At 45.7% G+C, this 16,201-nt stretch overlaps 1 protein-coding gene across 10 annotated transcripts in view; it reads right to left on the bottom strand.

Moving 5' to 3' along the window:
• Positions 1–14,508, bottom strand: part of WDR20 (WD repeat domain 20) — a 66,394-nt gene extending 51,886 nt beyond the window's left edge. For 2 of the 10 annotated variants that reach the window (XM_032345325.1, XM_032345327.1), the window contains exon 1: positions 13,877–14,231. In XM_032345325.1, the coding sequence (XP_032201216.1) occupies positions 13,877–14,125 (249 nt within the window). In that variant the 5' untranslated portion in view covers positions 14,126–14,231. Of the gene's footprint in view, positions 1–10,976; positions 11,188–12,594; positions 12,719–13,876; positions 14,281–14,325 lie in introns of those variants that run through there. The other 8 variants (XR_004286244.1, XM_032345331.1, XM_032345335.1 and 5 more) reach the window with 8 other exon arrangements.
• Between the last annotated feature and the right edge of the window lie 1,693 nt (positions 14,509–16,201).

Below are 16,201 nucleotides of genomic sequence, written 5' to 3'. Positions count from 1 at the left end.
TTTAAAGTTTTAACTAGTTTGAGTTGGGTTTCCTGTTACTTGCAAAACAAAACATCCCTAAGATTATAATATATCTGAAGTACGCTAAATCGTAAAACCACCAATCACCATCCACCAACTCCTTTTATAGCACATTTTAATGTTCACCTCTTGCTTCTAGAAAGTCTTTGTTAAGCCTAATTCTCAAATATTAAAAATCTAAATCTTTCCCTCTTCTTTAACTCTTGGATAATGACAACTAGTTAACACCTAAATAATAAAATCATGGCTCTAATTTATCCATAAAAATTTATAAATTTAACTACAAAAAATACTGAAAATTATCCCAGGCAAAAACACATACACACACCCCTAAGCAAAGTCACAAGACAGATGACAAATGAAAAAAAAAATCTTTTATTCATATTGCAAAGAACCAATCTCTCCAAAACATAAAGAGCTCCTTTTTTAAAAAATCAAAGATATCCAACAATCCAACACAAAAAATGGGCTAAGGATATGAAACAGTTCATAGAAAAAGAAATACATTCTATTCCTACATATAGAAAGATGCTCAAAGATGTTCTCTTCACAAGGGAAAAACAAACAAAAATAACACTAATTTCTCACCTATCAGATCAAACGCAAGTTTGACAACACGCCCTGTTGGTGAGGCTGTGCTGAAACAGGTACTCTCATGTGTAAGTAAGAATAGTACAACCCCTCCCTCTGGGGGACAATTTGATGATATCTATCAAAAATATATATGCCAAGGACGCCCGGGTGGCTCAGTAGGTTAAGCGTCTGCCTTTGACTCAGGTCATGATCCGGGGTCCTGGAACAGAGTCCTGTATTGCGCTCCCTACTTGGTGGGAAGCCTGCTTATCCCTCTGCCCACAGGTCCTCTGGCTTGCACAGGCACACGCTCTCTCTCATGCTCAAATAAACAAAGAAAATCTTAACAACAACAACAAATATATATATATATATATATACACATGGGCACCTGGGTGGCTCAGTGGGTTAAAGCCTCTGCATTTGGCTCCAGTCATGATCTCGGGGTCCTGGGATCGAGTCCCTCATCAGGCTCTCTGCTCCGCGGGGAGCCTGCTTCCCCCCACCTACAGCCCCTGCCTCTGCCTGCCTCTCTCCCTACTTGTGATCTCTGTCAAATAAATAAATAAAATCTTAAAAAATATGGGGCGCCTGGGTGGCTCAGTGGGTTAAAGCCTCTGCCTTCAGCTCAAGTCATGATCACAGGGTGCTGGGATCGAGCCCCGCATGGGGAATCTCTGCTCAGCAGGGAGCCTGCTTCCTCCTCTCTCTCTGCCTGCTTCTCTGCCTGCTTGTGATCTCTGTCAGATAAATAATAAAATCTTAAAAAAATAAATCATCTGGTTAAGGGCACCTGGGTAGCTCAGTGATTAAGCATCTCCCTTCAGCTCAAGTGATGATCCCAAGATCCTGGGATCCAGCCCCACATCCGGCTTCCTGCTCAGCGGGAAGCTTGCTTCTCCCTCTCCCACTCCCCCTGTTTGTGGTCCCTCTCTCACTGCTTCTCTCTGTCACATAAATAAATAAAATCTTTAAAAAAAAAAAAAAGAATCATTTGGTTAAATAAATGTGATACATATCCACAGCATGAAGTAGAAAGCCATTATAAGAAAAAAAGTGAGGAAACTCTCAATTTACTAATATGGTAAGATCTCCAACATATATCATTAAGCAGAAAAAAACAAGATGAAAAATATCATACACAGTATGCTTACTCAACTTTTCTGTTCAAATGTCATCTCACTCTTACAGCAACAGAAGGATGAGTCAAAAACAAATGAAATGATTATAAGGAGAGGAAGGGAACTTTGCAGGGAGGACAAGCTAAACCTTTCTGAACAGAACCTTGTTTTATCATCTTGATGTTGGAAACACATAGATGTTTTATATAATCAAAACACAACATCAAATGTATTTCCTAACAGATTTACTGAGGACTAATAGATCTACAAGGAATTGCACATATTAAATGTGTACATTTGATAAGTTTGGACCTAAAGCAAACACCCATGATACCATCACCATAACCAAGGTAACAGACACACCCAACACCTCCCAAAGTTCCTTATGTCCCTTCATTTTTGTTTCTGTTGAGAGAACACAACATGAGGTCTACCGTCTTAACATCCTGAAGCACAAAGGACCATGTTATTAACTAAAGTTAATGGCGTACAGCAGATCTCTAGAATTTATTCACATAGCATAACTGAAACTTACACAAAATTAAATTTAAAAACAATCCCTCATGTTCTAAAACTGGATTATGGTAACAGTTGTGCAACTTTGTAAGTTTGCTAAAAATCATTGAATTATGTGCCTAAAATAGATGGCAGGAAGGTACAATGATTTTGCTGGACCAAGTCCGAAGAGGCAGTGAAGGACCTAAGAAAGCCAGCAAGGACCACACCTCTCCAACTTCCGCGAGCAGCCGGACAGAGTTTGGGTCAGTAAACCTGGAATGAGGCCTAATTCTGTACTTTCCACAAATTCCCAGGGGGCGACACTGGTGGCACTAGTCTGTGTGCCATACTTTGAGGGTCCGGAAAACTTGGACACCTAGAGGAGCTTTGCTCTAAGCAGCTGAGAAACTGGGGCAGTAGCTGCCAGAGGCAAAGGCTAGGTATCAAGTGGGTGAGGGCCCAGAAGGACTTGCCTTTTGCTGTAGGATTCGATTGAGTCAGGGTTAGAACTGAGAGTGAGTACAAGGGGTTCTAAGGACTAAGCACAGCATTTAAGACAGGAGTATCCTAGAGAGAGGGGCAGTACCGCAGGAGCCAAAATCACTGAGAAATGAAGGGAAAGAATGAGGGTCCAACAGAGACGGTGCTGAACCAATCTGGAAGAGGAGAACATGCTAGGAGGGGTCCTGCAGGACAACAATATACTAACATAGCACATTACCTCACAAGTAGTACCAAAAGAAAGAAAATACATCAATCTTAATACATTAAGAAAGAAAATACATAAAGAAAATACAAACATTTTAAAAACCACACTAAGGAAGTTAGGATATAGTCAACATTTTTTTTTTTGAAGATTTTATTTATTTATTTGACAGAGAGAGAGATCATAAGTAGGCAGAGAGGCAGGCAGAGAGAGAGGAAGAACCAGGTTCCCTGCTGAGCAGAGCCCGATGTGGGGCTCTATTCCAGAACCCTGAGATCACGACCTGAGCTGAAGGCAGAGGCTTTAACCCACTGAGCCACCCAGGTGCCCCCAACATTTTTTTTTTTAAGATTTTATTTATTTATTTGAGAGAGAGAGAGCACAAGCGGGGGGAGGAGCAGGAGAGGGAGAAGCAGACTCCCCACTAAGCAGAAAGCCGGATGTGGGGCTCGATCCCAGGATCCCAGGATCATGATGTGAGCCAAAGGCAGACCCTTAACAACTGAGCCACCCAGGCACCCCCAAATTTAGGATATTTAAAGTTTATTTCCCACTGAGTAACGATCTTCGTGCAAATCCACTAACTAATGTAATTTGGAAGCAGTGATGTGTGTAAGTGACATCTGACATATCCGCAACAACCACAATATGATATGCAAACACCTGTGACTTACACTGGTGGTAAAGTCACAAGTCTGTTAGTACTGTGATGTGTTGCCTAGATCCATAATTAGAAGGACACACTGAAATTCAGTTAAGAGTTTTTTTCCCGGGCGCCTGGGTGGCTCAGTGGCTTAAGCCGCTGCCTTCGGCTCAGGTCATGATCTCAGGGTCCTGGGATCGAGTCCCGCATCGGGCTCTCTGCTCGGCGGAGAGCCTGCTTCCCTCTCTCTCTCTGCCTGCCTCTCCATCTACTTGTGATTTCTCTCTGTCAAATAAATAAATAAAATCTTTAAAAAAAAAAAAAAAAAGAGTTTTTTTCCCATCTAGGCTGATACATTCCCTAAACTCTATTCAGATTGAGAAGCACTAATAACGGGTGCCTAGGTGGCTTACTCACTGGGCGTCTGTCCTTGGCTCAAGTCAAGATCCCAGAGTCCCGGGATAGAGCCCCATGTCAGGCTCCCTGCTCCGTAGAAAGCCTCCTTCTCCCTCTCCCACTCCCCCGCCTGTGTCCCCTCTCTAGCTGTCTCTTTCTGTCAAATAAATAATCTTTTTTTTAAAACGCACTAATAAGTAAATACTGTCTAAAATAACAGACACCATCTGCACGTTTGCCACTATTTACTTGTCCTTCTCGCCATCAGATTATAGGTACTTTAGACCAGGGACTCTCTCTTAGTTGTCTTTGGGTCCACACGTCCAATAAATGTCAGCTGAACAAGTCATTTATTAACCACTGGACTGCAAACTCCTTGATGGCAGAGACTGTCTCAACAGTACAAACCAGCCACTCAATACATCTTGATAGATTGAATGAGTGAGTATCTTATTCTCCCTTGTTGGATGATAATCCTCTCAAGGTCAGGGATCATGTCTCGTACATCTTTGATTTCCCATAGTCTAGTATACTGCTTTTCACATAAAACTACTCAAATATTTATTAAATAAGACATTAAGACAGGATAGAGCCTCTGAAATGAAGATCAAAGTAAGTAAAGAGAATGAGCCCATGTACCCGTTCTGCTGTAGCAGGACAAGTGCAGTCCAGAGTGAGGCTGGATGGGAACCGACCAACGGAATCATCTGTAATGTGGTTACTTGAGGATATGCTAAAGTATTCCTATTCTTGCTTTTAAAATGTAAAAACTTTATAAATTTGTTCCTCATGTGTGATTCTTCTTTCTTATAAAGTCTACATTTTCCTAGTGCTACAAAATTAGTTAAAAGTATAGCAAAGGGGCGTCCGGGTGGCTCAGTGGGTTAAGCCTCTGCCTTTGGCTCAGGTCATGATTCCAGGGTCCTGGGATCGAGCCCCGCATCGGGCTCTCTGTTCAGTGGGGAGCCTGCTTCTCCCTCCCTCTCTGCCCATCTTTCTGCCTACTTGTGATCTCTGTCAAATAAATAAATAAAATCTTAAAAAAAATTAAAAGAAAAAAAAATTAAAAGAAAAAAGTGTAGCAAAGATTGATTTGGAATTTTTTTAGTACAATATACCCTACTTTTTAAAAAATCCATATTGGGGCGCCTGGGTGGCTCAGTGGGTTAAAGCCTCTGCCTTCAGCTCAGGTCATGATCCCAGGGTCCTGGGATCGAGCTCCGCATCGGACTCTCTGCTCAGCTGGGAGCCTGCTTCCTCCTCTCTCTCTGCCTGTCTCTCTGCCTCCTTGTGATCTCTGTCTGTCAAATAAATAAATAAAATCTTTAAAAATAAAATAAAATAAAATAAAAAATAAAAAATCCATATTACAAAGTAGAATCGAGAATGCAAAACATGGCTCAATTTACAAATTACCAACTGGCAGAGAAGTTGTGAAGTTGAGAAAAATGCTACAAAATAAGAGCAATCACCACCTCAACCTCAATCAGAAACAAAGATAAACCATTTCTGAAATTAGAAATGCAAAGATTTGAGTTTTGAGATTTATAAAAAATGTGATCGTACACAACCTTTCAGGACAAATCATCTGTGTGAAATCCAAACCGACAGCCTTCTCCTTCCGGGCAGAGAACTACTTCTCCACCTCACCTTACTCCTTAACTCCACTCGCTACTGGCACTGCGCACACCGCGCGCACAGCACACGCTCTCTACTTCGCATTCCAATCATCGGCACAGAAATACAAGCCCTTTCCAGGCGGCAGTACCTCACTTCACCTTCTCATCACCCACAGTAGACAGCAGGACCTTATGAACAACAGCTCTGCAATAAACATTTGGTGAATGAGGATTTTTTTTTTTTAATTTTATTTATTTATTTGAAAGAGAGAGAGAGCACGCACGCACGCACGAGCTGGGGCAGGGGCAAAAGAAGAGGCAGACTCCCTGCTAAGCAAGGAGCCTGACTTGGGACTGGATCCCAGGTCCCTGAGATCAGGGCCTGAGCTGAAGGCAGAGACGCTCACCTGACTGAGCCACCCAGGTGCCCCAGAGGATTTTTTTTTTTTTAAGATTTTATTTATTTATTTGACAGACAGAGATCACAAGTAGGCAGAGAGGCAGGCAGAGAGAGAGGAGGGGAAGCAGGCTTCCTGCCGAACAGAGAGCCTGATGTGGGGCTCGATCCCAGGACCCTGGGATCATGACCTGAGCCCAAGGCAGAGGCTTTAACCAACTGAGCCACCCCGGCGCCCCGAGGATTTTTTTTTTTTAAAACAAGACATACCTTGTACTCTATTATTAATAATATATGCCAAACGTTAGGAGAATAAGGTAACTTATCGCTGATATTCCCAGATAATTTAAAATGTCCTGAAAATGAAGATTAAGGATGTCCACCAATTAGTTATTTCTATTTTTGATGTTTACTCCTAAATAACCAAACAGGACATTTCATATTTCCACACAAACTAACCTCATTGAAAAGTAAATAAAATTGTTCTCTAAGACATGAAACACCAGACTACAAAAATCTTCAAATTTATTTTTAAAACAAGGTTCTTTAGGCATATAGCCAAACTAGTCAGTGATAAAATCCACACTGTTTTGAATCTTGCTCAAATCTTCTACCAAAGCACAATAAGTACTTAAATAAATGAAGTCACTAAATTAACTCAACGATAACAAACACAAATGACAAGTTTCTTGAGGGCAGAGACTTTGTCTATACCCAGCATCTGAAAAAGCACCTTGCATCTGATAAGCATGCCCTGATATTTTCTGACTATCTTCTGGATTTCACAGACATATTCTGAGAGCTTCTTACCATTACTCATATCCACCCATTCTATCCTGCAAAATCTCATCATCATCATCCTCTTCAAGGTCAAGAGAACCAAAGTATCATATGAAAGCTTCTCTAGCCTGCTCTAAGTGATAAATGAAGATGCTTTCCCTTTAGTATATAAAATGTGATAGTCCGGGTCGCCTGGGTGGCTCAGTGGGTTAAGCCTCTGCCTTCGGCTAGGGTCATGATCCCAGGGTCCTGGGATCAAGCCCCGGATTGGGCTCTGTGCTCAGCGGGGAGCCTGCTTCCTCCTCTCTCTCTCTCTGCCTGCCTGTCCGTCAAATAAAGAAATAAAATCCTTAAAAAAAATAAAACTTGAAAAAAAAATGTGACAGTCTAATAATAAAATAATTATCAGTATTTCAGAAAACACTAAGCAGCCCTTAATGAGAAAAAAACTACAGGTTTCCATTCAACTCCACATGTGTCCTACTAAATTAAGTACAAAATTTCTCAAAGTAAATTTGATATAAAAAGTTCTAATCTTCCACGCCTCCTTCTAAACCGGAAATGGAAAGCAGAGAGATGTGATCATTACAAACGTTGTGAAGGGTATGAACATGACCTTCTCCAGAGCAGGCCAGAATCTAAAACCAGCCTACGGGAAAAACCTTTGGAGGGCTTCTAGCTCACCCTCCCACACAAAACATGAATTCCTCAGTCACCAACAGGTGGTCCTGCAGTCTCTGAGAGAGAGACAGATTATGTCCCACACAGAATGCTCATTCTCTCCCAAGTCAACCCACTGCACTCCTGGGTAACTCCAGCTCTGAAAATATTTGGGCTGTCATTATAGGACTCTTCTGGCCCCAGTTTCATGGCAACACGAAGAATACAAAGCCTTTTCTAGCATAAAGACCTAGTATCACAACATGTTCCACTTGGCTTTCACAACACACCCCACTCCTCAATTCCCATTCAGTGAGGAGGCAATGAATCCAAGATGTGAAGACATCTTCCCAATAGAAAGATGTTTATTTTCATTACAAAACTACTGACCACAGATTCCTACAACCTTAAGAATTGAAAAGGCCTTGGAAGCCATCTAATTCTACTCCTCTCCCCTCTAAGGTAGGAATTGCTTCAATAACGTCTCTGGGCAACACATTTTTGTCCCAGAATCTTAAGATAGGAGCGGAATAAAAGTCTGTTTGATTTAAATGTTAAGTAGTTCTTAGTATAATTTTTCTAAAAGTTGTCTGTTACTGGGGCGCCTGGGTGGCTCAGTGGGTTAAGCCTCTGCCTTTGGCTCAGGTCATGGTCTCAGGGTCCTGGGATCGAGCCCCACATCGGGCTTCCCTGTGGGAAGTCTGCTTCTCCCGCTCCCTCCTCCCCCGCTTGTATTCTCTCTCTCGCTGTGTCTCTATCAAATAAATAAATAAAATCTTTTTAAAAAAAAAAAAGTTGTCTGTTACTACATAGATTTGGGAGGTACCGTGGTTTGACAGAAACAGCTCAAAAGTAATATGCATCATTTGGTTACTTTCCATTACTTCGTGGTCTCTTGCTATACAATTTCCCAGTTGTAAGAAAGCTAAATTTGGGGGCGCCTGGGTGGCTCAGTTGGTTGAGCAACTGCGTTTGGCTCAGGCCATGATCCTGGACTTCCAGGATCGAGTCCCGCATTGGGCTCCCAGCTCCTTGGGGAGTCTGCTTCTCCCTCTGACCTTCTCTCTCATGCTCTCTCTCACTCATTCTCCCTCAAATAAATAAAATCTTTAAAAAAAAAAAAAAAAAGAAAGAAAGCTAAATTTGCTACCTCCTAACAATAATTTTAAAATGTCTTTACAGGGCGCCTGGGTGGCTCAGTGGGTTAAGCCGCTGCCTTCGGCTCAGGTCATGATCTCAGGGTCCTGGGATCGAGCCCCGCATCGGGCTCTCTGCTCAGCAGGGAGCCTGCTTCCTCCTCTCTCTGCCTGCCTCTCTGCCTACTTGTGATCTCTCGCTGTCAAATAAATAAATAAAATCTTTAAAAAAAAAAAATTTTAAATGTCTTTACAAAGACGTGAGTCACTAAAAATACCCATTATTTGGAAGCCCAAAATTGAACAGGCTCTTTAGCTTGTAAAGATCTTTTTAGAAGTACAACTTATGGGACGCCTGGATAGCTCAGTTGTTTAAACATCCAGTCTTAATCTCAGCTCAGGTCTTGATCTCCAGGTCATGAGTTCAAGCCCTCTGTTGGGTTCCATGCCAGCATGGAACCTACTTTAATTAATTAGTTAATTAATTAATTAACTCTAAGTATGGCATAGATGGACACCAGTGCTGTACTCAGTCATTCACCCAACAAATAAATACTAAGGGCCTACCTTATGCCAGACACTGTGCTGGGCACTAGGAAAACCATGAAAGCAGAAACCATATGGTTTCTCTTCTAAAGGAGCTTTGTTTATAGAAAAGAGAGATTGCGGCACCTGGGTGGCTCAGTGGGATAAAGCCTCTGCCTCCAGCTCACGTCATGATCCCGGGGTCCTGGGATTGAGCCCCATATCAGGCTCTCTGCTCTGTGGGGAGCCACTTTCTCCTCTCTCTCTGCCTGCCTCTGCCTGCTAGTGATCTCTGTCAAATAAATAAATAAAATCTTTAAAAAAAAAAAAAGAAAGAAAAGAGAGATTATCGCCCAGAGAATTACAAATTCAGAAAAGTGCTAGAAAGGCAAAGTTCAGGATGCTATGAGAACATGTAACAAGGAAAACTGATCTAGCCTGGGAATTCAGAGCACGATATGCTATGGAAGTGATGTTTAAGCTGCGATCTAAATGGTGGCCATTCACATTTATGTAGAAACAGATGTCATAAAATGAAAGGTTGGTCCAATAAACCCAGCTACCTTTGGTATCTTTATCCTAAAACCACCTCTTTTTTAAAAAAAAAAAAAAAAAAAAAAAGGAAAGCCAAGTACTCTTTAAAAAAGTTTGGGGTTGGGGCGCCTGGGTGGCTCAGTGGGTTAAAGCCTCTGCCTTTGGCTCAGGTCATGATCCTAGGGTCCTGGGATCCAGCCCCTCATTGGGCTCTCTGCTCAGCAGGGAGCCTGCTTCCCCCTCTCTCTCTGCCTGCCTCTCTGCCTACTCATGATCTCTGCCTGTCAAATAAATAAATAAAATCTTAAAAAAATAAAAAATAAAAAGGTTGTGGGGGGGGCCTGGGTGGCTCAGTCGTTGGGTGTCTGCCTTCGACTTGGGCCATGATTCCAGAGTCCTGGGATCAAGTCCCGCATCAGGCTCCCTGCTTGGTGGGAAGCCTGCATCTCCCTCTCCCACTCCCTCTGCTGTGTTCCCTCTCTCACTGTGTCTCTCTGTCAAATAAGTAAATAAAATCTTTAAAAAAAAAGTGTTTAGGGGTGTCTGGGTGGCTCAGTCTTTAAGCGTCTGCCTTCAGTTCAGGTCATGATCTCAGGGTCCTGGGACCCACCCCTACATCAGGCTCCCTGCTCATCGGGAGGCCTGCTTCTCCCTCTCCCACTCCCCCTGCTTGTGTTCCTTCTCTCACAGTGTCTCTGTCAAATAAATAAAAAAAATATTTTAAAAAATTAAATAAAATAAATAAAAAAGAAAAAAGGTTTAAAGGCCAGGGGCGCCTGGGTGCTTCAGTCATTAAGCATCTGCCTTCGGCTCAGGTCATGATCCCAGACTCGTGGGATCCAGCCTCACATACGGCTCCCTGCCCAGTGGGAAGCCTGCTTCTCTCTCTCCCTCTGCCATTGCCCTGCTCTCTTGTTCCTTCTCAAATAAATAAATAAAATCTTTTCTTTTAAAAAAAGGTTTAGGGGCACCTGGGTGGCTCAGTGGGTTAAGCCGCTGCCTTCGGCTCGGGTCATGATCTCAGGGTCCTGGGATCGAGTCCCGCATCGGGCTCTCTGCTCAGCAGGGAGCCTGCTTCCCTCTCTCTCTCTCTCTCTGCCTGCCTCTCCATCTACTTGTGATTTCTCTCTGCAAATAAATAAATAAATAAATAAATAAATAAATAAATAAAAGGTTTAAAGGGTAGGAACTGATATTTCTTTGGAGAGAAGGATAGGGTCTTACTCTACTGTAGATACCCCACTTGGTATCATTTTCATCACTGTAGTCACTAAAATCTTTGCTGAAAAGATTAGCATCAGTGCTAAATCAACGCTCATATTATCTTCAGTTAAGCAAAATAAATTCACAAAACTACATTTCCTTACACAAGAAACTCCATTCCGAACTTCAACTGTGAAAAGAAGATGCTTTCTTGTACTTCACAGGATTGCTATCAAGATTCGACGAGACACTATATGACAAAATGCTGGGGCGGATCTTGAAATGGTTGGAGGATATGGCATCCACGCGATCAAAAAGCTTGATCGGTCCCTGCTTGCTATGACAGTTCTTTAGACTCAGCTGTGCTTCATTTTCCTGACCATAAGAAGAAAGAAAAAAAAAAAAAAAAACTGTAACACAGGTTTGCACTCCTCCTCTAACCACGGTTTTCTCCAAGAGGGTGAGACTGCAAAACTCAAAGGTCCCCTCTAGCTCTAGAAACTGACCTGCACGTCTTTTTAAAGGGCCAGGAGTACACTGCTTGCCTCCGATTTGAGGCCACCTCCTCATCCACTCCATTCCCCCATGACTCCATGCTTCCTTTCAGGAATGGCAGCACACAGTCCATGATTTAAGTTTCTCAAAGACCTATTTTCCAGGCAGATTTAAGTTGAATGTATGCATCCAAATTAGTAAGCTGAATGTACGCATCCAAATTTGAATGTATGCATTCAAATTAGACCTTTTGAATGATCCACATGATTGACGTAAAACTTTGTATGCCCCAATAAAAAAAATGAGTAAAAACAAGTCAAAATGACCAACTGTCAAGATCAGTTACAACTCCTAACCCCAAAAAGTAAATTTTGGTTTTTTGAGTAAGGAAAATTACCTGCTCAATTTCAAAATCAGAAAAGACAGTCTCAAACACTATCACTTGTACTCAGGAATAACAATAAATACATGCAAAGTCATTCAAGGAAAACAATTTTTTTTTAATTACAATGGCTAAAAGAGAACTAAAATGTCCACAACTCAATGCTGTAAGATGTTGCCGTGTGAAAATGAAATTTAACAAAAAATAAATTATGTAGCTCAATAACTTATGTACCTAAAGCCAAATCTACATGTTTAAGATTTGTCTTGTTTAAAATAATTCTGGAGTGTGGTCTTGAAAAGCTCTCCTACTTTTCACTTTCATCAAATAGCATCCCAGCTAAGAGAACACAACTCTGATACTTCCAAGCAAGAGACCTGTCTGATGACACAAACCAAGGCCACAAGACCCAGATAGGGGTTGACACTAGAGAATGCTTCAGAAGTTATACACTGTCAAAGAAAAGTTTTTTTTTAAAAAAGGTAATGTTGAGAACAGTAATTGCTAGTAAATTAAGCTGTTGAGCACGTTTAAAATTTTATATAAATTTTAGTAACTTAAAATTCTAAACTTATTTCCAGAGAAAAATTTGATCTTTTCAGGATCAATGGCAAGATAGTAGCTTCCCGTTTGACACTCTTAATGCTTATTTTAACTATATTTTACACATACCGAGGGTTTCAAGCTTTAAAGTTCACTACAGTTAGTATATTATAAACTACAATGTGAGTGCTGCAATGTTCTCCCTTTAAAGAGAAGCAGATAGGAGTTAAAGAACTCATCCAAGGTCACCCAACAAGTCAGCGAAAAAGTTGGGAGCAGGACTAAAACTTCAGCTCCTAGGCTACTAACTACTTCACAGCTTCCCAATTCCACAAGAGAAAAAACAAGATCAAGTGATTTACTTTCAGTAATAACAGCATACCTCAAACACAGTAAAGCGCTTCTCACAAACACTAACCAAAAAGATGCTCCTGGAACAAATGAGACAGCTTGCTACTTGGGGATACCACTGTCCTGTCCCCAGCTCTTGAAACCAAACAAAAACTTACTGGTTCTGGATATATGACCTCCTAGAGAACTTTCACTCTGAGTGTGTACAATCAGCTTTCACACTAGCCAAACACTTATAAACTGTCACCACCTTTTTCCGGGCCCAGGTGCTGTGGGAGGCATCAATTTCCTCACTCCTCCAAAAGTCAAGTCAAAGACCACATACCTCAAAACCAGGCGGTTCTGAGTGAGAACACAGCTACATAGCCAATAAAGGAAAAGCTCTAATAAGTTGCTTCTTTTGAAGAGATATTTTTAAAGGATGATTACATGCTTCACAGAATTAATATTAAGTTGCCCGCCAAGAAAAAAAAAAAAATGATTCTTGTAAAGTAGCTTTTAAGGCTCATGCCTCCCTGTTTGGGACACAGTCTGACTCGTTGGACAAGAATGATCTGGGCACGCTCACACAGAACCCCTAGGAGCAGCTTAGTTCCCTGAAAACACCCTTCCGACCTCCCAACTGGAGTCCTCAGTCTTTCTCCTACTGTAAGGACCAAGATGAGCCTCTTCTACGATCTCTCGGGGGAAGGCTCCCCGGCGGGGAAAGCGCCAGCGGTCCTCCTGACGTTTCTGGGGAAAGTGTTAACACCAGAGAGAGTGGCTCCGAGGAAGTGTCAGTGCGGTGGAGCAGCCCTTGGTTCCGGGCAGGTCCTTTCTGACCTAGTCTCAAGTCCTTCGCTACCAGCCCGGATTCCGCCTTCCAGACCTTCCCCAGCCGCCCCGCGCCCCTGTTCTCTAAGCTGGAGCGAGACTCCCAACTCTCTCGGGAGGCGAGGCAGTCTGAGCAGACAAGACGGCCACCCCACCTCTTCCGGGGACTCGCAGGCCCGCTCCCTGGCGGTGTCAGAGCCTGACGGACCCTGCCAGAGCGAAGGCAGCCGGCCCCTTCTGGGGCCTCCCAGACGGAACCCCGCACCCCGCGGTCCCTCTCCACCGCCCCCACCCCTGGAAACACGACCCTCCTTACTCGTGAATCCCCCTTCCTCAGGAGCACCCCAGTGGAGTTACCGGCCCACTCAAAAGTAAGAGCGACCGCCACCCCTATCGGTCACCCTGGCCCCCACTGTCACCGCCCTGCTCCCGACCTCTGCCCGCGCCGCTGGCGGGCCCCGGGGACGCCCGGGTCGGTACCTTGCGGACCCCCTTGTAGATATAGAAGTAGAGCTCCCGGCCCACATTGAAGCAGAGGCGGTCGCCGTTGCCAGACTGGTCGTTGAGGTTTACGAAGGAGACGCGGACGGGGTTGGATCCCTGCGAGTTGAAGGGCACCCGGTTGGGCCGGCTGTACTCCGAGTGCGGCAGCAGCTTGTACAGACCTTCCCGAGTGGTGAATTGGGTCTTAATCTCGTTCATCTCCTTCCCTCCTCCCTCCGTCGCCATCTTGGAAAGCAGCGTTCATCCTGCCCTAAGTGCCCGGATCACGCCCACCGCGCAGGCGCCGTCGCAGGCTGTCGCTCTCCCCCCCCCCCACTCCCCCTCCTCTTCCTCCTGGCTCCTCCCACTCGAGAGCCAGCCCCGCGGAGGCCGGCGGAGGGGCAGGGGCGGGCTTGTTTACGGCCCGACTGCGCAGGCGTGCTCACCTGGAGCGCTTCGCGCGACTGGGCGTCCTCGGGCCCCTCCCCCGGGCGCGGCCTCTGGGAGGCCCCGGGACGGTGCAGGTGAGGCAACCTCCGGCCGGGGGTCAGGTTAGCTGTGTCGCGTCCCCGCCACCCCCGGGACCGAGCCGGTAAGCCGAGGCGGCCGTAGGTCTGCGGTGGGGAGCGCAGGGGAGAACTCGAGCGGCCCCCTCAGTTGCCTCGGTCGCGCCCTGAGGGGACCCGGGACCCCGAGGAGCGGCGGGAGAGGGCCGCCCCCCCCATGCGGGGTGCGCACGTGGGTGCCGAGAGCCGAGCCCCGGAGCTCCGGCGTTCTGCCTTCGGGAAGATGCGGGGCGCCCGAGGCTGGGCGCGGCCCCTCACGCCGGCCTGCCCTCTGCCGCCCGCACGACGGCCGGGGAGCCCCTCAGCCTCCCGGGGCCCGCTTGCGAGCAGGCACGGAGGAGCCTCGGTTTCCCGCTCCGCGCGGCCGGGCCGAGCGCGGCGCGTGCGGACACAGCCCTCCGGGTGCCGGTCGGGGGCCCGGGCCGACGTGGAGCGAAGCGGGTTTCTTCACTTTGCCTTCCCGGGTGTTTCGAGGAAAGGGGGAGCGTCGGGCCGGGCAGTGGCTTTCGGAACCACAGGCCCCGTCGGAGCAGGTGTCACGGGCCGTGCGCGGCAGCCTGACAAGGACGAGAGGGGCCGCGGTGGCCCCTGCGAGGTCACCAGGCGGAGCGGCGTCGCGCGCTGCGGGGTCTGGGTGTGGAGGGACCGGCGTGTGCTAGCCCTGGGTTCCCCGCTGGAACAGGGACGTTTCTGGGAGATTCGGGCGGAGCGGGGAGCACAGCGCTGGTTACAGCGAGAATGAGCGGTTCTCCGTTCTAGTCACGGCCGAGGGCCGCAGCACGAGGAGACGGAGGGGAGCTCTCCCGCCGCGGAGCCCGGGCCGGGGCCCGCGCCACACAGCGAGCAGGTGCTGCCCGTGACGTAATGATGCGCCGGGCGCCGCCGTCCTCGCCCCTCGGCCGCGTGGGCAGGAACACGCGAGCGCGCGTCCTACTACCCGACCCCGCCGCGGCTGGAGTGTGCGGTCGTGTGGTCTGGCCGTTACCTGCTTTGCTCGGCAAGTCCGATTGATACCGAAAGTCTTTTAAAAGTGGCCACCGCGGATTTATCCCGCTTTCCTCTGTGTTATTTTACATTGAAAATATGTATTTGATCGCCGTGAGGGATAGTGACGTCCCGAAGCCTCTCAGAGTAGTTCACCTGTGTTCCCTGGTTATCAAGGGGGAATAAAGCAGGGAATTTCTTTTCTGGAGAAAAGAAGAAAGGTCAGCAAGCAAAAATGAAGACGGAAAATTGCATTAGCCCTCAATTAACCACAATTAACCTCAATTAGCAATAACACCGTATACCTCAGGCTTTCTATTAAGATTTTACTCAGTCGGGGCGCCTGGGGGGCTCAGTGGGTTAAAGCCTCTGCCTCTGGCTCAGGTCATGATCTCAGGGTCCTGGGATCGAGCCCCACATCAGACTCCCCTCAGCGGGGAGCCTGCTTCCCCGTCTCTCTGCCTGCCTCTCTGCCTGCTTGTGATCTATCTCTGTCAAATAAAATCTTTAGGGGGAAAAATATTTTATTCTGTCTAAATTCAGCATGTTTTATTATTACAAAAATAATAGACTGTCCCCTTTGTCCCATTCAGAGCCTTTGAGTAATCCCTAGTCTTGGTTTTTCTCTTGTAGTTCCCCCCCCAACACACTCAAGTATTCAATAAAGAACACTGAAATTTATATAACAGGGCCTGACCTAAATACAGTTCGTTTCTAATTGTCACTGTCAAGCCAGGCATTTCTTTTCTTTCTTCTTTTTAAAGATTTTATT

The sequence above is a fragment of the Mustela erminea genome, chromosome 5, assembly GCF_009829155.1.
Source record: "Mustela erminea isolate mMusErm1 chromosome 5, mMusErm1.Pri, whole genome shotgun sequence".
Taxonomy (NCBI): domain Eukaryota; kingdom Metazoa; phylum Chordata; class Mammalia; order Carnivora; family Mustelidae; genus Mustela; species Mustela erminea.
This window is presented reverse-complemented; position numbering and strand designations above follow the sequence as displayed.